At 43.8% G+C, this 22,682-nt stretch overlaps 2 protein-coding genes across 8 annotated transcripts in view; one reads left to right on the top strand and one right to left on the bottom strand.

Annotated features, from left to right (window-relative positions):
* The window catches only part of LOC127578273 (NADH-cytochrome b5 reductase 3-like), a 644,669-nt gene that overhangs the window by 42,539 nt on the left and 579,448 nt on the right, over positions 1–22,682 (top strand). The window lies entirely within an intron of this gene.
* The window catches only part of ppfibp1b (PPFIA binding protein 1b), a 165,049-nt gene that overhangs the window by 18,461 nt on the left and 123,906 nt on the right, over positions 1–22,682 (bottom strand). For 2 of the 7 annotated variants that reach the window (XM_052030068.1, XM_052030071.1), the window contains 9 exons: positions 14,202–14,329; positions 11,725–11,787; positions 10,263–10,323; positions 10,122–10,157; positions 9,840–9,869; positions 9,578–9,749; positions 8,179–8,211; positions 3,418–3,556; positions 1,764–1,892 (listed from right to left, as the gene is read on the bottom strand). In XM_052030068.1, the coding sequence (XP_051886028.1) occupies positions 1,764–1,892; positions 3,418–3,556; positions 8,179–8,211; positions 9,578–9,749; positions 9,840–9,869; positions 10,122–10,157; positions 10,263–10,323; positions 11,725–11,787; positions 14,202–14,329 (791 nt within the window). The remainder of the gene's footprint in view (positions 1–1,763; positions 1,893–3,417; positions 3,557–8,178; positions 8,212–9,577; positions 9,750–9,839; positions 9,870–10,121; positions 10,158–10,262; positions 10,324–11,724; positions 11,788–14,201; positions 14,330–22,682) is intronic. The other 5 variants (XM_052030073.1, XM_052030070.1, XM_052030074.1 and 2 more) reach the window with 3 other exon arrangements.

Raw genomic sequence — 22,682 nt, 5'->3', positions numbered from 1 at the left:
GACTGGAAAGTAGCCTTGGTGGACCACTGTCGACGGCACAGCCTGCAGACACGGTGAAGGGGCGGGTGTTTAGGATGCTGCTGCTTTTCTCAAGTAATGTAGAGCTTTGAGTGTTGTTGAAGCTGCGGGCAAGTGGAGAGCATCTCACCCTAACTCAGTTTCCCTGCTTTTATATTTTACCTTGTACATGAAAGGTGCAAGTGGGAATAAGCCAATATTTCTCCGACTTCCAACTGTATTGATTGGCCCATCTTCCTTCTGCCACTGCCTGTACTCCATCCTTGGTTCTGTGACTGCTTTCTCAAAGCCTCCTGCCAGGGTCTCACTCAGCATCCTGTATTTCTACTCTTCCTCAAACTGAGTTCTGGAGTGAGAACGAGCTGGTGACACTTCACACATCTCAGAGGAACAGCACTGCTGCTCCTTCCCCTCCTCCCACTTCAAGGTTTAGTTTGATTTTTCCTAATTGATTATAACTAGTTTACATACGGATAATACGTCCACTTACCAGCTCCTTCCCACTTCACCCAGTTCCTGTTTTAGAACGTTGCTTGTACTCTGCTCCCATCCCACCCACCTTTACTCTGCGTGTTGTGTTCTCTATTTGCCCTCACCATGCCCAGGCGTATTTGCTCTTTGAAAAGATCTCACTCTCTGCAGACTTCCCATATCTCCTGCGTTACTTCAGTGCAGAGGGAAGGGTTGGGCTTCAAGTTAAAGTTATACCCAGGCAGGAAGACCAAGTTCAGAAGTGCAACGTGGTGCAGATCCAGGGGCAATGGGTCCTTGACAGGATTAAAGTTCAGTTTTACAGCTCTCCTGGATCTGACGGCTACTGTTGGAGTGGATCTATAGCCATAGCCCTGTGACTGGTGTGCCCTGCAACCATTTACACCTGAAGTAAAAGAAACTGGATCCTGGACAAGAATGGCTATAGAAGTGATCAAGCCAGGATGTGGGCAACAAGTTAGCAAGGTGGTGATGACAGGTTTGCTGCTGTATCTGGAGGTGTTTAAGCCTGTTAGGTAATGGGGATAATTCAACACGAGGACTAGTGGAAATACCAAACACAGCAGGAAGATTGGTCACGATAGTCCTTCAGTCGCAGTAACCATTCTGCCCATCGAGTCAGGGCCTTTTCTACAGTAATCCAGTTAGTTCCATTCCCCAAATCCTGCCTGACATCACAGAGTCATACAGCACAGAAAAAGGCCCTTCAGCCCAACTTGTCCATGCTGACTGTATTGCCCAGCGAGCTAGTCCCATCTGCCCGTGTTTGACCCATAGCCCTCTAAACCTCTCCTATCCATGGACTTATCTAGACGGCTTTTAAACATTGCTGATGTGCCCGCCTCAACCACTATTTCTGGCAGCTCATTCCAAACACGCACCACCCTTTGCATGAAGCTGCTGCCCCTGATGTCCCTTTTAAATCTCTCAGCTCTGATCTTACACCTCTGCCCTCTTGTTTTTAGCACCCTCTCCCTGGGAAAAAGACTGTGCTTTCACCCTGTCTATGCCCCTCATGATCTTATCCCAGCAACATTCTCCTTCAAATATTTATGGGATTCTTTTTGCCCACTTTGATTTTACTGACCAATGGATCCTTTTTAATGAAGAAATGAATCAATAATTTTCATGCATCCCCCAAAAGATCTGTCTCAAAATATAATGGCAAATCTGTAACATAATGGCAGTGACAGATAGGAGGCGAGATAAATGAAATCCCAAAGGTTTTGCTTAAACTTCAAATAGTTCCCTACGTTTTAGTGTGCTGTAGATCCCGGGACCAGCCGAGCTTTGGACCAGAGGTGCTTCTGGTTCCACCTCTCTTGAACTCCCCATCACTCATGTCATCAGGGTTGAAGGTAGTTGATTGACTTCTTTTAAGCCTGAGTACAAAAACCCAAAGAAACAAGTTAAGTGATGAACCCAAAGCTCCTATTGTCCTGGGCAGCACAGCAACAGTCATACCTTCACACTCCTCCATTACAAATGATAAAAAAAGTACAGGAGGTTGTCATGTGCCCTATCACTTCAGTGCTAGATTAGAGAGATCCACAGAGTCTAATTGACTTTCCAGTTCAATCGCAAGTCATGGAAACTGTGGTGACTTTGTCATCCATGAATTTCATGTCTCGACTGCTTTACTTTGGTAGCTGAGGCCAAAATGGAGGCTAAATTGCCACACCTTGCGGCCACCCTAAGACCTCCCTACTCTCCCATCACCCATACCTTTCATGGCCTCATCCGCAATGTGTGGTCTTCCAAGCTCCAGATCCTGCCCCACCTCTCCCAGGATTTGATTAAAACCCTAACAAGCTTGCACATCTCTAAAATACAACCAAGTTTTCCAGAAACTGGCACCTTCTTTTGTTCAGCAATGTCAGTCTAAGTACCTTTGTGATCTCTCTTCAGAATTCATCCACTTTCTATCCTTCCTACCCTTTGCAAGCTCTACGACTAAATTCAGCTCTTCTGTCGACCTTGCCACTCCTTCCAGGTGAAGCAGTGATTCGCTTGTATTTCTTCCGATTTAGTGTATTATATTCAGTGCTCACAATGTGGTCTTCATTACAGTGAAACAACTAGAAGCAGGTTGGGTGACAGCTATCCAGAGCATCACCTTTCAGTCTCAGCTTGGTGTCACTTCACCAATTCTCCACCCCACTCTGGCCACTAATGCTGACATTTCCAGTATCTGCAGTGTTTGGTATGTCACAGTTTTACCAGTTGTACTTTTTACTGCCCCTCCCTCCTCTTATCCTCATTCACCTCCTTCCATCTGCAATGAACAACCTTTCACCAGGCAGCACCACCATCACTGCTTTGTTCAGTCTCTTTTGGTCTCCACCTCTTTATTCCCTTCACTCCTTCTCTGTACCTTAAAACATGTTTGATGTCTAAATTTTCCTTGTTTTGATGAAAGGTCATCGACCTGAAACATCAACTGTTCATCTCTCCAGATTACTTTTGACGACTTTCACTGTTCACTAGTAATTTGACATACTTTGTTACTCAATTACATTTTATAATGAAGTTGGGTGGATGAAGTGTACAGAGAAAGTGATACTGCAGGAGGGAGCTTAAATAACAAACATCCAATTAGGTGTTCACCGTGGACCAATTTTAAAATGGGAAACTGCCAGTGCAGAATTCCTCACGTAAATCTTGTTCTCAACTCTTACATAATTAGGATAAATTAGTGTAAAAGGAGGGAATTTGCTTAATAAATTATCAAAATATACACTGGCTTACAAACAAAAACTATTCCAATTAAAAATAAACTCCAGAAGATATTCCAATTAATTCACATGACCTTTTGGAATGGCAGTTGTAGATCAGAGGGTCATATTGTCTATACCTGCTCCAATTTCGAATCACCCGTGGTCTGAAGAGTAATTAAAAGCTACTTACTTTCCAAATAACTTTTTGATTCCTTTTGATTTCTTTTTGAGTTCTGGCGAGGTTGGAAAAAGCTGACAACCATCGGCCTCAGCTGCACGCAGTGGAAGACCAGAAACATCCACCTGTTCCGATTCTCTCTCCGTCTCCGCTATATATTTTTGCAAAAATCAAAAGTTCATTAATTCTTTCCCTTACAATATAATAAAATAGAAAAGAAAATTCTGTGGAAAAATGGTCAAATTCTGCAGAAAATTTGAACATAAAAGGAATGATCTAGAGTTAAGCCCAATGCAGTGGCTTTAAATTTGAATAATCTTCAACATTAAAAACAAATAAAACTTACCATGATGTGTCTGTTTTTGAAACAAGTACTGCGAGTCTTTGAGGGTTGATGTTGTCAGTCTCCCCCAGTATAAAAAGGGAGTGTCGAGAGCCAAGCAAACCAATGAAATAAACATCCTTACATGCCTACCCTTTGAAATATCAAGGTGGTGCAGTGATGATGATTAGGTCAGGGAACAGGGACAGATGTGAGACCACATCAATGTTTTACTTTACACTACAAATTACAGATGCTAATATGACTGAGTGAACTACAGTACATGATTCACACAAATGGATGAAGGATGCTGGTTTGTGCTGTTTCTTTCACAAGTTAAAAACTCTTCATTGCACTTAAATGATCAACTTCTGAAAAGATTTTTGTCAGAAGTTGCCTCTGCAAATGTCTTGCTTTAATGGACCTTAGCAGCTGTGTTACTGTTTATGATGTTGAACACCCTCAGCAGAGCCAGTAGCAAAGATACAAACTCATACTCCTTGATAATGCATTGCACATTTGACAATTACTCCTGTGCCTCACACTTGCATGTGATTTGGTCGTGGGGAGCGAAATAATTCTCACGAAGAAGTTTAGTCTTTAATCTAGTTAAGTGAGGGATAGTACTTCAGCATACTGCTAAAGAACAATACAATCTAATGCAGTTTCCTATCAAGCTCCCAGCAACAGAAGATACACTTTTCTGTGTCCATACCCTTTACACAGAAGGTTACATGATAGCAAGTCGAGGCTTCCAAGGAAAACTAGATGGCTCAGTATCTTCTTGACACGCTGCTACCCATGTATTCATTCTTCCATGCTCTCATGTGGGTGCAATGGAGCCTCTTTGAGATGAGGCACTTGTTTGCTTCTAGGTACAGGATGGGTCAAAATACCTACGTATATATCTATAATACATGATAGAGAAACCAACAGGCCAGGATTTTGCAGAGACATAGTTAGGGGTAAAGATTCTGATTACCCTGGGTGGAAACATCAAATATTGGAGGGAATAGGTTTAATGCGAGAGGTGGGTTTAAAGGAGGTCTGCGAGGCAAGTATTTTTTTCCTTTTACAGAGAGTGGTGGGTGCCAGGAATGTGCTGCCAGGGGTGGTGGAAGAAGCAGATACGAAAGCAGTGTTTATGAGGGATTTAGACAGACATGAATGGACCGTGTGCAGGTAGTTTAGATTGGTATCATGGTCAGCTGAAGGGCCTCTTCCTGTGCTGTACTGTTCTATGTCTTGGCAAAACCTATTTGGATCTCGTGAAGTCCACTACACTTTAGAGTTAGAGTCAGACAGCATGGAACTGGCCCTTCGGCCCATCAAGTCCATGCTGATCATCAGGCACCCATTTCACACCAATTTTATCCTCACCACATTCCAGTCAATTCCCCCACCCGATTCTACCGCTCACTTACACACGAGGGACAATTCACAGCAGCCAGTTACCTTGCCAATCCACACGTCTTTGGGATATGAGAGGAAGAAATCCACAGTCACAGGGAGAACGTGCAAACTCCACACAGACAGCACCCAGGTCACGATCGAACCTAGGCTGCTGGAGCTGTAAGGCAGCGGGTCTAACTGCATCACCATGCCACCCTCATTACCTGGCAATAATAACCACTATCTACAACAATGATTCCCATTTAAGTAGCACCTTCAGCATAGTAAAATATTCCAAGGCATATTACCACCAAATAAAATGACCAAGCCACATGTGACTGAAAGCTTGCTCACAGGAATAAATTCCAGCAAGCATGTGAAAAGTGAAGAGAGATGGATTTAGGGAGGAAATCTCAGAGTCTGGGCTTTGGCAGCTGAAGGGACAGCCATCAATGATGGATCAGGGCTGCCAGAACTGGAGGAGTCCAGGAGGGGGTGCGGGGGATGCTGGGAAGATGAGTGGGTTTAGGAACATGGAGGAGAGGGGATTTGAAACAAAAGATGATTTCAGGATTGAGTATTGCCAGGCACTTCCTTGCCTTGTTGCACCTCCCTAAACATCTCGCTTGCTGGGCAACATAGTCAGCATGGACTAGTTGGGCCTGTGTTCATGCTGTATGACTCTTATTACCTATTGAGCCAATTTTGGATCTAATTTGCCACTGCCTTAGATCCCATGGGCTTTTACCAGCCTGCCATGTGGTATTTTGTCAAAAGCCTTGTTAAAATCCATGTAGACCACATTAAATGCACTGGCCTTGTCAACCTTCCACCTCAGAAAAATTCTATCGTTAATACACATCTTTCCTTAAAAACACATGTTGATCACCCTTGATTCATCTGTGCCCAATGAAGGATTTTCCATGCCCTTTCCTAATTTCTCTTTTAATGTCACTTCCATGCTTTCTATATTCTGTCTATTCTTCGTGCAAGGCATGGTTAATAAGTTTGCAGATGACACTAAAATAGGTGGTATCGTAGACAGTGAATATAGATATCAAAAACTACAGGGGGATCTTGATCAGCTGACTAAGTGGGTTGGGGAACCACAAATGAAGTTTAATGCAGATAAGTTCAAGGTGTTCTATTTTGGAAAGTCAAATGAAGGTAGGACTTTCACAGTGAATGGTAGGACCCTGCAGAGTGTTAGAGAACAGAGGGACCTTTGAGTTCAGGTGACACAAGAGATTCTGCAGCTGCTGGAATCTGTAGCAACATACAAAGTGCTGGAGGAACTCAGCAAGTTAGGCAGCATCTATGGAGGGAAATAAACAGTCGACGTTTTGCTGTGTTAGATAGCTGGTTCCCTGAAAGTGGAATCACAGGTGAAGAGGGTGGTGAAGGTGGCTTTTGGCACGCGGGCCTTCATCAGTCAAGAAATTGGAAGGTTATGTTGCAATAGGGGCAGGCACAGTAGTGTAGTGGTTGGCGTAACTCTATTACAGCGCCAGCGACCCAGGTTCAATACCGGTCACTGTCTGTAAGGTGTTTGTACATTCTCCCTGTGTCTGAGTGGGTTTCCTCCGGGTGCTCCTGCTTCCTCCCACATTCCAAAGATGTACAGGTTAGGAAGTTGTGGGCATGCTATGTTGGCGCCGGAAGCGTGGCGACACTTGCGGGCTGCCCCCAGAACACTCTACGCAAAAGATGCATTTCACTGTGTATTTCGATGTACATGTGACTAATAAAGATATCTGATCTTACCAATTGTACAAGACACTGGTGAGGCCGTAATTGGAGTATTGTGTTCAGTTTTGGTCCCCTGCTATAGGAGAGATGTGATTAAACTGGAAAGAGTGCAGAAAAGATCTACAAGGATGTTTTCAGGACTCGGCGCATAGGAGACCTAGAGGTAATCTTATAGAGGTGTATAAAATCATGAAGGGCATAGATAGGGTGAATACACTCAGTCTTTTTCCCAGGGTTGGGAAATCAAGAACTAGAGGGCATAGGTTTAAGGTGAGAGGGGAAAAATTTAATAGGAACTTGAGGGACAACTTTTCTTTTAAATACACACACACAGGTCGGTACTTAAATGGTACGAGCTGCCGGAGGAAGTGGTTGAGGCAGGTACAATAACAACTTTTAAAAGACAGTTGGACAAGTACGTGGTTAGGAAAGGTTTAGAAGGATATGGGGAACCTTGGTCAGTATGGACCAGATGTACCAAAGGGCCTGTCTCCATGGTGTGTAGCTCTACGAGTCATGGAGTCATACAGGTCAGAAACATGCTGACCAAGATGCCCCGTCCAAGTTACTCCCATATGCCAGTGCTTGACCCATAACCTTCTAAACCTTTCCAATCCATGTACCTGTCCAATTGTCTTGTAAAAGTTAGTGTACCTGCCTCAACCACTTCCTCTGGCAGCTCATTCCACATACTTACCACCCTTGGTGTAAAAAAAAATGTTGCCCCTCAAGTTCCTATTAAATCTTTCTCCCCTCACCTTAAACCTATGCCCTCTAGTTCTTCTGGGGTTTCAGCAGTATTAAGCTCCTGGTATCTGAAATAACGTATCATGAACCAATTTCAGAGAAAAAGAAGTGGATGAAGACCTTTTCTAAATGAAACACACTTGTACTAACACGTGCAGGTTATTATTCTCTAACATGTCACCAACAATGGCAATACAATTCACCTCTGACAAACTGAGCACGCAAAGCTCTCCAAGATTAGCACCGTCAAACCCAGCAGGCCCACGACCAAGCGAGTGAGTAAGTGAGCATGGAAAAATAAATTATGAAAACAAATGCTGATGAGCTAACATGAAGCGGCTTATATCAGGAACCTCTGTTCCTCTTTCATAAAGCCACTGTTCAAAGCTAAAGGCAGGCTTTGCAGTTTAAAAGTTCATATTGCATTGACTAAATGCTCCAAGATTTGTTCAGCTGAAGCTATCACAGTTCTATTAGCTCTGCTGAGGATGACAAGTAGTAAACAGCTGGAGCAATGCCCATAGCAAGGCATTGGTGCAGTCAAACATGCAGCTATACTATACCTAGCATCGGTGCACTTGCACTTCGACTGCGATCTTCAGCCATCCAGATAATGTGTATGATCGTGGAGACCACAGCAGCACAGAATATGCGGAACAACAAGGTAAAGGACACATCAATTTACAGATACAAACCACTCCAATCAAAGGTCAGGAAAAGTTTGCAATATTAACAACAGACCACAGAAACAGTTAAGTTTAGGTATTTAACTTTAAAGAGAACAATTTTGTTGATCGGTGGAAATGAAGCTACTTCAGTAGTAGACCATTTGACCCCTCGCACCTGCCCTGCCATTCAATAAGACTGGAGCTGATCTGCCTCAGCACCACTTTACTGCACTAACCCCATATCCTTGATTCCCTTCATATCTAAAATGATTCATGCCCTTATGTTTAAGGGCTATGAAATATATTACTAAGCTTAGATAACAATCAGTTGACTGAACAATTGTTAACAGCACTTCTGTGATCAGGTGCAACCATCTCATGCACATAGCAATAACATGGGTGGGAGATGTAAATTTTCACAGGCATCAGTTTATGGTTTGCAGAGTAAAAAACCTTTCCTAATGAAATATGAATACAAAATAGTGCAAGGAAGAAATATGGAGGTTCTTATTTGAAACAAAAAGTTCAAAGCAGCCAATATATATCTGTTTCCATAAATGGAAAAGATTTCTTGATAAACCAATAAAACATCAATACCAAAACTATCAATCTGAATCCTATTTTGAACCACATTCTGAACATTACAATGTCAGTCATACAAATCTATCAAGTTCTCCGGCAAACTGAAGAGAAGGGGAAATAAAATGTGTATGCATTCAGACAGGATTTCTAGTTATTGCAGTGTAATCATTTTAACAAAGTAGACACCAGAATGAGAGTAGTTTGGGGATGAATTGTAGCTATTTACCAATATGATTCGTATTCCTAACCGTTAAATGATAAACTATAAATGCTGATCAATATAGAAAGTATAAAACAGCCTTATTTAAGCAGCTATATTTTATTATACCAGGTGATAAGTAAGCTGCAAGATACTAATCGTTCCAAGCATGTCTCCAAACGTTTCAACGGTTACTTTGTTTTATGGGCTAGTACTGGCAATGCCAAGGTTTGGATTCAAATACCAATCAGGAGATCAGAGAGCATGTGGACTAGCACCAGGACATGACCAGGGAAGCAGTCAAATTACAGAACACTCATGGGTTCACCTGCAACATTCTGGTTAATGTGTGATTTCAATCCTACTCCACGTGGTTGACCATCAACGTTCTTAGGGAAAGTAGCGATTCTATAAATGCTGCTTTGCCAAAGTTACCCACATGGCAAGAGCCAAAAAATAAATGACTATATGGACACCAAATTCATACTACATGAACCGTTTATGCTTGCTCACCTAGGTTAGGTGTACTAGCTGTCCGTTTGCCACCTTTGATCTTGAAGAAACCACGGCCAAAAGAAGCTCTTGCCTTCTTGGAGGCAGCACTTTCATCGCCCAGTGAGTTGTGATGCCCAGTTGGTTTTGGTGGTAGAGATGTGAATTTACTGATCTCCATACATGCTTTATTCTAGAAGGATTAAGACAAAGGCATACTTTAAAACCTCGAGAAATGTGAAACATAGTTTACACGCAATCAACAAAAACATTCCCAGCTAACCTTAATCAAGAGCAAAATGTTCTCTGCCAGCTGATATTGGATAGAAGGGTTGTAGAAGATAGGGAGAAAAACAAAGAAACAGAATTAGAATAAGAGAAAATGCTACCACATTGTTGAAATGGGTGCAAAATAGCATCAACAAAGCAGACTAGAAATTACTTGTGAATGTTTAAAGTACAAGTGCATTCATTGTAAAGATAATGACTGAAATCAAAGTGCTGTCCCTCTAAATCAGGAGATACACATCTCTTCCAAAAATTTCATGCGATACTGGAGACGTACCTCTAATGCACTCTGTTGGGCAGGTTCCAAGGATTTCTGTTCAAAGGCAAAGAGTAATGAATTTTACAACAGTTCAGCACAGCTGAATAGGGCTACAGTGATTAACATTTCAATTCTCAAGCATATGTTAAACAAACAAACCTTGTTCTCCTCCTCCATTCTCAGGTTCTCCTGACTACCAGACTTGTGCACATCTGATATTCTGCAACAAGATGTTAGGGAATTTATTTCATTGCTTCAAAGTAAATGCACATGGCTTCCTAACTTATGGAGAACAGTTTTCTGGCATTTGAAGGTAACAAGAGAAACCAAGAATATACAAAAGTAGAAGCAAAGAAAATAGGAGCAAGAGTAGGCCATTTGGCCCTCTGAGAAAACCATATTCTCACCCTCGTCCCGTATCCCTTTAGGACTTGAAGCATTTATTGACTGAATGTGGTCTATTATTCATTGGAGAATTAAATGAGGACCCCAATGAGAAATTAAATGGAATTTTAAAAATGTATTTATATTGACTATGGAGAATGGTGGGTTCTGCTTTGGAACTGTTTTCGTCATGTTTTTCCAAATTTTAGCTTAGATCTGTACAGGGCATTGTTCATTTGCAAGTAGAGAACTCATTCATATAGCATTCAGCCCAGAGTTGCTCTTTGGAATACTATCATTCCCAGCACTTTCCCCAGGGACCTGTCATTATTTTTTCCAATTCAAGTGTTTATCCATTTTCCTTTTGAGAGGTAGGATTGAATAGGTTTTTACAGCTCTGTCAGGCAGACCAATCTAGATCATTAATTCATTGCACAAAATAATTTCTTGTCTCTCCTCTGAAGAGTGAAAGTTCACCATGATTACACCTGAGCTGTGTTGCAGTGCCAAACTTTTGAGAAAGGAAGTTGGCAACATGTTTTAAGATGCACAGAGGCTAACCAGCCTAAATCAGGAAACTCCGAGAACACTCTCCATGTTGAAGACCATCTTTAGGCAGTAATGAGAAGCTTGAATGTGGAATGTGCACCTAGTGGAATATCTCTACTTATGAGGATGGGTTGAGTAGACTAGGCCTATATTCCCTAAAATTTAGGAGATCTCACAGAAACGTACAAACTTTGTAAAGGGCTCAACAGTATGGATGAAGGAATGCTGCTTCCCTGGACTGAGGAGTCTAGACCCAGGGATCACAGTTTCAGAATAAGGGTTAGGCCATGCAGGGCTGAGATTTGAGTGAGGAATCTTTGGAATTCTCTGCCCTGAAGGGGCTATAGAGGTTCAGTCATTGAGTTCATTCAGAACAGAGGTTGGTAGATTTCTAGATATTACAGGAGTGAAGGGATATGGGGATAGTTGAGGGAGTAAATCAGCCACAATTGTGATGAATGAGGAAGGAGGCTCAAAGGGCCAGATGGTCTAGTCCTGCTGCTAATTCTTACAGTCTTATGTAACCAGAATCTCAAACTTTGCTAAATGAGCCCCATTTGACAGCATATCATTGCACAGTTTTCAGAGAGTAACAAACATGAAAAAAATGTCATTTAGAAAAAAAATGGTTAAGTCAATAGATTAACAAGACTGATGTAAAATAATTCTTTGCTTGCCTCATACTTACATGGGACTGTCACATATGACAGTTTCTTCAACTAATGAAGAGATGTCACTTGGTTGTATTTCACTGTAGGAAAAATATAAATTTACACCTGGTTACATGTTATGAACTAGTCACAGAATCGTACAGTGTGCAAACATTCGGCTCAGCTCTTCTACACTGACCAGTGACCACCCTTCTGTATTAATCCCATCTCCCAGCACTAGGTCCGTAGCCCAAGCGATTCTAAGTGCTCATCTAGACAGTTCTTAAATGCTGTCAGTGACCCAGCTTCCACTACTCTCTCAGGCAGTGTGTTCTAAGTACTCACAGCTCTCTGGGTAAAGGTGGTTTCCCCAGATCCCCTCTAAATCTCTTACCCCCCACTCTGAATTTATGTCATCAAGTTTTATCTACTTTTGATATAGAACATAGAACAGTACAGCATAGGGACAGGCCCTTTGGCCATGATGTCTATACCAACCATAATGCCAAATTAAACTAACCCCCTCTCCCTGTACATAATCCATATCCCTCCACTCCCTGCATATTCACATGCTTACCTAAAAGCCTCTTGAATGCCATTATTGTATCTGCCTCCACCACCACCTCTGGCAGTGTGTTCTAGGCACCCACCACTCTGTGTGTAAAAAAAACTGACCCACACATCTCCTTTAAACTTTCCCCATCACTTTAAAACTATGCCCTCCAGTATTTGACATTCCTACCCTGGGAAAAAGATTCTGGCCATCTATCCTACTGATGCCTCTCATCATTTTATAAACTTCTATCTGATCTTCCCTCAGCCTCAGACACTCCAGAGAAAACAATTCAAGTTTGTTCAACCTCTCCCATTAGCTCAAATTCTCTAATCCAGGCACCATCTTGGTAAAGAGAAACAAAGGACTGCAGATGCTGGAATCTAGATGAAAAACACTATGATGCTGGAGGAACTCAGCAGGCCAGGCAGCATCTGTGGAGAAAAGCAGGCGGTCAATGTTTCGTGTCAGGACTGAAGATAGGAAAAGAGGAAGACCAATATATCAGAGGGAAAAGCAGAGATGTGATAGGTGGACAAAAGAGGGGAGGCAGGGTGGGCAGAAGGTGGTGATACCAAGGTGGTGAAACGTTGACCGTCTGCTTTTCTCCATGGATGCTGCCTGGCCTGCTGAGTTCCTCCAGCATCATAGTGTTTTTCAACCATCTTGGTAAACCTCTTCTGCACCCTCTCCAAAGCCTCCACATCCTTCCTGTAATAGGGCAACCAGAACTGCACACGATACTCCAAGTGCAGTCTAAACAAAGTTTTATGTAGTTGCAATGTGACTTCCTGACTCTTACACCCTAACAACAAAGGCAAGCATGCCATATGTCTTCTTTACTGCCCTATCTACTTGCATTGCCATGAGGAAAAGTTTCCTGCTGTCCTAGCCTCATTAGTCCTCCCAAAATACATCTCACATTTGTCAGAATTGAACTCCATCTGGAATCCTCAGCCCACTTCACCAACATATTGCCATCTCTCTGCAGCCTAAATCTACCTTCTATACTACCAACTCTGCCAACCTTCATATCATCTGCAGACTTACTGATGATGCCTCCTACTCCACATCCAAGTCACTCAGGTATATTACCAGCAGCAAGGGTCCTAGCACCGATCCTTGTGGTACACCACTAGTCACCAAATTGCAAAAACAACCCTCTACATCACCGTCTTCTAGTGCCAAGCCAATTTTGGATCCAGTCTTCTAACTTGCCCTGCATCCCATGGGTCCTAACCTCTTGAATCAGGTCTCTCTTGTAGGTCCTGATCAAAGGCCTTACTGAAGTCCGTAACTCATATCTGGTGGTCTGTCCTCATCAATGTACTTTGTTACGTCTTCAAAGAATTCAATCAAATTTGCCAGACAGGATCTGCCCTTGACAAAGCCATATTAGCCGTCTCTGATTAGTCCCTGCCTTTCCAAGTGACCATTAGTCGTCCTCCTCAGAATCTTTTCCAGTATCTTCCCTACCACTGATGTCAGGCTCACAGGTCTATAGTTACTAGGCTTTTCCTGAAAAGGTTAGGACATTTGTCATCCTCCAATCATCAGGTAACACAACTGTGTCCAGCAAAGATTTAAAAATTTCAACTAGAGTTCCAGCAATCTCTTCCCTTGCCTCCTGTAGCAGCCTGGATTAAATCCCATCTGATCCTGGGGATTCATCCACCTTTAAGTCCACTAAAGCATCAAAGTCGTTGTAAATACTTCAAAGGAAATTGCACTTCACAACCACCAATTAATCCTGTCCTATAATGTTGGAACTACCAGATTACCTACAATTTTGTTAGGTACTCAAATTAGCCTTCAAATATCGCAGTAGATTGCATGAACCATCTGCTGACTTTAGTCACAGTACTCAAACACACCATCACATACAGGAAGCCAACCAGAGCCTCTACACTTTGCTGTTACACTGTACTATCTCATCAGATAATCAAAGGAAAACGCTGTTACCAAATGTCAGGTTTCGTTTCAACTTCAGGCTCCATCTTCTTATCCACCTGTTCAGCACGGCCCTTGGGAGTTGAAGCCACTATTGGTATAGGTACCTGTAGGACGCTGGTGTGGATTTGAACTGGTTCCTAAAACACAATTATTAAATCATCATTCACTTTTCATCCAGTACATTCTTTTAGCTAGGTCTGTGGTGCTTTCCTTAGAAATTAGGACATAATAGACATTTTGGGGCAGCACAGTAGTGTAGCGGTTAGCGCGATGCTATTACAGCACCAGCGATCAGGGTTTGATTCCCGTCACTGTCTGTAAGGAGTTTGTACGTTCTCCCATGTCTGCGTGGGTGTCCTCCGGGTGCTCCGGTGTCCTCCCACATTCTAAAGACGTACGGATAGGTTAATTTGGGGGTTTAAAATGGGTGGCGCGGACTCGTTGGGCTGGAAGGGCCTGTTACCATGCTGTAAATAAAATTTAAAAAATTTAAATTTAAAAATCAGCTGTAAACACAATAATGACAATGTACAAAATTAAACTGGGAAGAGACAGAACAGCACAGCACAGGAACAGGCCCTTCAGCCCATGATGTCTGTGTCAAGCACGGTGCCAAAACTAGTGAAATCTCTTCAGCCTGCACATGATCCATATCCCTCCATTCCTTGCACATTCATGTATCGATCTAAAAGCCTCTTAAATGCCACTATTGGATCTGCCTCCACCACCACCCCTGGCAGCCCGTTCCAGGCACCCACCACTGTGTGAAAACACTTGTCCTGCACATATCCCTTAACCATTCCCCTCTCACCTCAAATGCATGTCCTCCACCATAAGAAATCTCTCTAATTTAGGACTTACTTTTAGGCTACTGGCTTTGCATCAAATCTTACTATACATCTTGGTTTTGCTAATTTCTCCAGTACTTTTGTTAAAACTATTATAAGTAAAATATTCTGGAGTCACCTACCCATTTACTATAATTATCCTTTTAAGTTTCTTCAGACAAATTTTTTTTTGGAGCAGGAGCTTTGAAAAGAGGTGAGTCTCTGTGCGTGTGCTTGAGAGTTTCACCCTGCAAGACGCTAAAAGAGGCACATTTGCAAATTGTTACCAGTTGACTGGTTGATTAACAACAGCGAATAAAAGGAAGGTAGGTACAAGTGGAGTGGTCATTGTGTGAGTGGACCAGGGTTAGAGTGGAGCACTTGAGGTTTTATCTCAAGAGGCTTCAGCGAGAGGAGGCAGAGGCTAAGGCAAGTCTCTGGTAAGTTTCTTTCTTTCTCTGATTTTTCCTTTAGTGCCAGACCAGAGTAGTTGCAATGGTGCCAGGGTGAGTGGTCTGTTCAGCTTGTGAGATGTGGGAGTTCTGAGACACCTCCTGTCTCCCTGATAGCTACATGTGCTTGAGTTGCATCCAGCTGCAGCTCCTTACAGACAGTGTTAGGGAACTGGAGCTGCAGCTGGATGACTTTCGGCTCCTACGAGAGAATGAGAAGTTTATAGATAAGAGCTACAGGGAGGCAGTCACTCCTAAGCTTCAGGAGGCAGGTAGCTGGGTCACTGTCAGGAGAAGGAGAATAGGCAGGTAGTACAGAGAACCCCTGTGGCCGTTCCCCTGAATAACAGTATACTGCTTTGGATACTGTTGGGGACAGCAACCTACCAGGGGAAAGCCGTCTTTGGCACTGAGCCTGGTTATGTGGCGCAGAAGGGAAGGGGGAGGAGGGCGGTAGTGATAGGGGATTCCATAGTAAGGTGGCGGGGGGGGGGGGGGGGGTGCAGACAGGAGATTCTGTGGACATCATAGAGACTCCCGGATAGTATATTGCCTCCCTGGTGCTAGGGTCTGGGACGTCTCAGATCAGGCCCACAGCATTCTGAAGGGGGAGGGTGAACAGCCAGAGGTTGTGGTACAGATTGGTACCAATGACATAGGTAGGAAAAGCGATGAGGTCCTGAAGAGGGAATATAGGGAGCTGGGTAGGAAGCTGTAAAGCAGGACCTCAGGAGTAGTAATCTCTGGATTGCTGCCTGTGCCACGCACCAGTGAGGGTAAGAAAAGGATGATTTGGCAGATGAATGTGTGGCTGAGAAATTGGTGCAGGGGGCAGGGTTAAAGATCTGAGGATCATTGGGATCTGTTCTGGGGAACGTACGACCTGTACAAAAGGGATGGGTTACACCTGAACTGGAGGGGTCCAATGTTCTTGCAGACAGGTTTGCTAGAGCTGTTGGGGAGGGTTTAAACTAGTTCGGCAGAGGGATGGGAACCCAAGTGATAGGTCAGAGGTTGGTACATATATTGTACAAGTAGATGCAGCATGCAGAAAGACTGAGGAAGGAGAGGCAGCCGAAAAGGGTAAAGTTGCAGTCAGTTGGATGGGCTGAAGTGTGTCTAATGCGAGAAGTATCAGGAACAAGGCTGATGAACTTAGAGCGTGGGTAAGTATGTGGAACTATGACGTGGTGGCTATAACAGAGACTTGGCTGTCACAAGGGCAGGAATGGCTGCTGGATACTCCGGGGTTTAGATATTTCAAAAGGGTCAGGGATGGAGGTAAAAGGTGGGGGCATGGCTTTGCTGATCAGGGACAGTATCAGAGCTGTAGAAAGGGAGGATCTCCTGGAGGGATCGTCTACTGAGTCAGTGTGAGTGGCAGTCAGAATGGGAAGGGAGCGATCACTCTACTGGGAGTATTCTAGAGACACCCCAATAGCAGCAGAGACGCTGAGGAGCAGATCGGGAGGCAGATTTTGGAGAGGTGCAAAAATAACAGGGTTGTTGTCATGGGTGATTTCAACTTCCCTAATATTGATTGGCACCTCCTTAGTGCAAAGGGGATAGATGGGACAGAGTTTGTTCGGTGTGTACAGGAAGGATTCCTGACATAGTATGTGGACAGGCTGACTAGAGGAGAGGCCGGACTGGACCTGGTACTAGGCAACGAGCCTGATCAGGTTTCAGATCTCTCGGTGGGAGAGCATTTTAGTGACCATAACTCCTTGACCTTTACCGTAGCCTTGGAGAGGGATAGGAGCAGATGGTATGGGAAAGTATTTAACTGGGGGAGGGGGAATTAGATCTTATTAGGCAGGAACTTGGGAGTGTAAATTGGGAACAGATGTTCTTGGGGAAGTGCACAGCGGAAATGTGGAAATTGTTTAGGGAATACCTGCATGGGGTCCTGGATAGGTTTGTCCCATTGAGGCAGAGTAAGGATGGTAGAGTGAAGGAACTGTGGTTGACAAGTGACATAGAACATCTTGTCAAGAGGAAGAAAGAAGCTTACCTAAGGTTTAAAAAACAAAGATCCGACGTAGCTCTGGAGAGTTACAAGGTAGCCAAGAGGAAAGAATGTACTTGGGAGAGCTAGAAGGGGGCTTGAGAAGGCCTTGCTGAGTAAGATTAAGGAAAACCTTAAGGTGTTCTACACATGTTAAGAATAGGAGGATGACTAGAGTGAGGGTAGGACTGATCAGGGATAAGAGGAAACATGTGCCTGGAGTCAGAAGAGATAGGAGAGGTCCTTAATGAATACTTTGCTTCAGTATTCACCAGAGACCTTGACGTTTGTGAGGATGGCGTATAACAGGCTGATACGCTAGGGCCTGTCGACGTGAGGAAAGAGGATATGCTGGAACTTTTGAAAAACATTAGGATAGATAAGTCACTGGGGCTGGATAGGATATATCTAGGGTTATTTTGGGAAGTGAGGGAAGAGATTGCTGCACCTTTGGCGATGATCTTTGCATCTTCACCGGCCACAGGAGTAGTGCCAGATAATTGGAAGGTGGCAAATGTTGTTCCTTTGTTTAAGAAAGGGAGTAGGGATAACCCTGGGAATTACAGGCCAGTGAGTCTTACTTCAGTGGTGGGCATATTACTGGAGAAGATTCTTGGAGAATCCTATGGGCATTTGGAGAAGCATAGGCTGATTAGGGACAGTCAGCATGGCTTTGTGAGGGGCAGGTTGTGCCTCATGAGCCTGATTGAATTCTTTGAGGATGTGACAAAGCACATTGATGAAGGGTGGGTTAGTAAGTTTGCAGATGACATGAAGGTTGGTGGTGTTGTGGATAGTGTAGAAGGTTGCTGTAGGTTACAACAGGACATTGATAGGATACAGAGCTGGGCTGAGAAGTGGCAGATGGAGTTCAACCCAGAAAAGTGTAAAGTGATACACTTTGGAAGATCAAATTTGAAGGCAGAATACAAGGTTAATGGCAGAACTCTTAGCAGTGTGGAGGAACAGAGGGATCTTGGGATCTACGTCCATAGATCCCTCAAGGGATAGTGTTGTTAGAAAGGCATGTTGGCCTTCATTAGTCGGGGTATCGAGTTCAAGAGCTGCGAGGTAATGTTGCAGCTCTACAGAACTCTGGTTAGGCCACACTTGGGAGTATTGTGTTCAGTTCTGGTTGCCTCATTGTAGGAAGGATGTGGAAGCTTTAGAGAGGGTGCAGAGGAGATTTACCAGGATGCTGCCTGGATTGGAGAGCATGTCTTGATAGGTTGAGCGAGCTAGGCTTTTCTCTTTGGCGAGAAAGAGGATGAGAGATGACTTGATAGAGGTGTACAAGATGATAAGAGGTATAGATCGAGTGGACAGTCAGACTTTTTCCCAGGGCGAAAATGGCTAACACGAGGGGGCATAATTTTAAGGTGATTGGAGGAAGGTATGGTGGGGGGGGGGGGGGGGGGGGGGGGGGGTATGTCAGAGGTAACTGTTTTGTACAGAGAATGGTGGGTGCGTGGAACACACTGCCAACATAAGTGGTGGAGGCAGATACATTAGGGACATTTAAGAGACTCTTAGATAGACACATGAATGAGGGGGCTATGTGGGAGGGAAGGGTTAGATAGATCTTAGAGCAGGATAAAATGTCAGCACAACATTGTGGGCCAAAGGGCCTGTACTATGCTGTAATGTTCTATGTTCTTAACTTAGTTTTAATGTAACCATGCTTTGGCTGGGAGAACTTTTAATCAGAAGCAAGAGTGAATTGCATCTGGGAGCCAGGAGTCACAACACTGCATTAGACAAAACATGCTGGAGTGATGGATGAATTTTGGTATCTAGCTCCAGTAAATACCAAATTTTAAGCCATCCATAGTGTAGCTACAGCAAGAACCAATGCAATCTATCTACTGTGGGTAATGTATGTACAAAAGTTGAGACAGGAATGAATCTCAAGCTTTCAAACAAAGAACTTCAACGCATAAATTCCCAGTCAATTCAAATACATAGTATTTAACCATAGAACCATACAGCACAAAACAGGCCCTTCGGCCCACCGTGTCGTGCCATCCATCAGACCACCCTCACACTACCTAACCCCTTCCTCCCGCATATTCCTCTATCACACATTCCTCCATATGCCTATCCAACAAGCTCTTGAACCTGTTCAATGTATCTGCCTCCACCACCACCCCAGGCAGTGCATTCCATGCACCAACCACTCTCTGGGTGAAAAACCTCCCTCTGACATCTCCCCTGAACCTCCCACCCATAACCTTAAAGCCATGACCTCTCGTCTTGAGCATTGGTGCCCTGGGAAGGAGGCGCTGACTGTCTACTCTATCTATTCCTCTCCTCTCAATATTTTATATACCTCTATCATGTCTCCTCTCATCCTCCTCCTTTCCAGTGAATAAAGCCCTAGCACCTTAAGCCTCTCCTCATATTCAATACCCTCCAATCCAGGCAGCATCCTGGTAAATCTCCTCTGCACCCTCTCCAATGCCTCCACATCCTTCCTATAATGAGGCGACCAGAACTGAACACAGTACTCTAAATGTGGCCTAACTGGAGTTTTGTAAAGCTGCATCATAACCTCGCGGCTCTTAAACTCAATCCCATGATTTATGAAAGCCAACATCCCATTGGCCTTCTTAACTGCTCTTTCCACCTGTGAGGCAACTTTCAACGAACTGTGAATATGAACCCCCAGATCCCTCTGCTCCTCCACACTGCCAAGTACCTTGCCATTTACCCTGTACTCTGCCCTGGAGTTTGTCCTTCCAAAGTGTACCACCTCACACTTCTCCGGATTGAACTCCATCTGCCACTTGTCAGCCCAGCTCTGCATCCTATCAATATCCCTCTAAGCTCCGACAGCCCTCCACACTATCCACTACACCGCCTATCTTAGTGTCGTCCGCAAACTTACTAACCCAGCCCTCCACCCCCTCATCTAAGTCATCTATAAATATCACAAAAAGTAGAGGTCCCAGAACCGATCCCTGCGGGACACCATTAGTCACTGCCTTCCAATCCGAGGGCACTCCTTCCACCACAACCCTCTGCTTTCTACATGCAAGCCAATTCCTAATCCACACAGCCAAGCTTCCTTGGATCCCTCAGCCTCTGACCTTCTGAAGAAGCCTACCATGAGGAACCTTATCAAATGCTTTACTAAAATCCATGTAAACCACATCCACCACACTGCCCTCATCAATCTTCCTGGTCACCTCCTCAAAGAACTCTATCAGGCTTGTGAGGCAAGATCTTCCCTTCACAAAGCCATGCTGGCTGTCCCTAATCAGTCCATGATTCTCTAGGTGTTCATAAATCCTATCCCTTAGAATCCTTTCTAACAGCTTACCCACCACAGACGTGAGACTCACCGGTCTATAATTCCCTGGCCTATCCCTATTACCTTTTTTGAACAAGGGGACCATATTCGCAATCCTCCAATCCTCCGGCACCATCCCCGTAGACAACGAGGACTCAAAGATCCTTACCAGCGGTTCAGCAATCTCCTCCCTAGCCTCTCGAAGCAGCCTGGGGAAAATCCTGTCAGGCCCCAGAGATTTATCTGTCTTAATATTATTTAACAACTTCAACACATCCTCTCTCTTGATATCAACAACCTCAAGAACATTACCCCTACCAGCACTCCCTTCCACATCATCAAGACCCCTCTCCCTGGTGAATACCGATGAGAAGTACTCATTGAGAACTTCTCCCACTTCCGCCGCCTCCAGGCAAATTCTCCCACCTTTGTCCTTAATCGGACCTACCTTCACCCTAGCCATCCTCCTACCCTTCACGTACTTGAAAAAGGCCTTGGGATTTTCCTTAACCCTACTAGCCAAAGCCTTTTCATGTCCCCTTCCAGCTCTCCTCAGCCCTTTCTTAAGTTCCTTCCTCGCTACCCTATCTTCCTCACGGGCCCTGTCTGAACCTTGCTGCTTATACCTCACGTATGTTACCTTCTTCTCCCTAACAAGTCATTCCACCTCTCTCGTCACCCACGGTTCCTTCACCCTGCCATTCCTTCTCTGCCTCACCGGGACATATTTATCCCTAACATTCTGCATAAGATCCCTGAATATCGACCACATCCCCATGGTACATTTTCCTTCAAAAAGGACATCCCAATTTATGCTATTTAACAAAGCAAGTCATATTTTTTTTTAAAAAACTAGATTACATATGAAGTCACTTATTGATCATTATAGCAGCACTCATTATGGTTATTTTGAAAAGCTATTTTTAAATGTACTTCAGTTTCTGCATGATCCAACTTTAGATTGATGTATCAAATGAACAGGGTAACCACATTTATAGAAAGAAATTTGCCTCAAAATGTTTTATAGTCAAGTACTTCTGAAGTGTAATTATTGTCATCATGTAGGAAATGCAGTAGTCAGTTTGCTATTCGTGGGAGTTGAGTGCCCAAGGTAACAATGACCAGAAAAGCTGTCTTAGTGATTTTTGATTGACAAACATATTGGCCAGGACACTGAGAGCACTCCCATGATCTTTAAAATTACCCCATGGAATTTTTTTTTAAACACACAGCTGAAAGGATGGGTGGGCCCCACAGCTGGTTTAATGTCCCATCTGAAATAGAAGCATCAGTACTACCCAGAGCAGAACACAAACTACTGGAGGAACTCTGCGTCAAGCAGCATCTGTGGAGGCATCAGGACCTAATGCAGGGTCTCAACCCAAAACGTTGACCACCCCCTTGCTACCATGGATGCTGCTTGACCTGCTGAGTTCCTCCAGTTTTTATTTTGCTCTAAATCTCAGCATCTGTAGTCTCCTGTGTCTCTCGTGCTACCCAGACACCTGGCTGCACTATACTGCTCTATAAATTAGGATTCTGTGGCAAATCAGGTTAAATGGCATTCGAAAAGGATGTGGAAATTTTCAGTTATTTTTATTTACCAATGCCAAAAAATAAACACTGCCATCTGTTCTATCCTTTCAGCCACTAGAGTCTGCACTTAATTCTAAAACTAAACATCCTACATCTATTTTACTAACAAATTAACCAGTCTTTTAAATTGCCATGGATTTCTCTTCACTGCCTGCAATCAGCCCACAGTGTCCTCTGTACATTCATGTGTCCTCTGAGCCCATTACTTCATACTTGCTGGTCATCAATTGCTTCCTGTTCATTGACCAAGCCTGTGCAACTACCTCTGGATTGGCTACCACACAATCTGGAAAACAGCCCCATGGACATTATTCT

Source organism: Pristis pectinata, chromosome 15 (assembly GCF_009764475.1).
Source record: "Pristis pectinata isolate sPriPec2 chromosome 15, sPriPec2.1.pri, whole genome shotgun sequence".
Lineage (NCBI taxonomy): Eukaryota > Metazoa > Chordata > Chondrichthyes > Rhinopristiformes > Pristidae > Pristis > Pristis pectinata.
The sequence above is the reverse complement of the archived record's forward strand: the minus strand, read 5'-3'. Positions and strand labels throughout refer to the sequence as shown.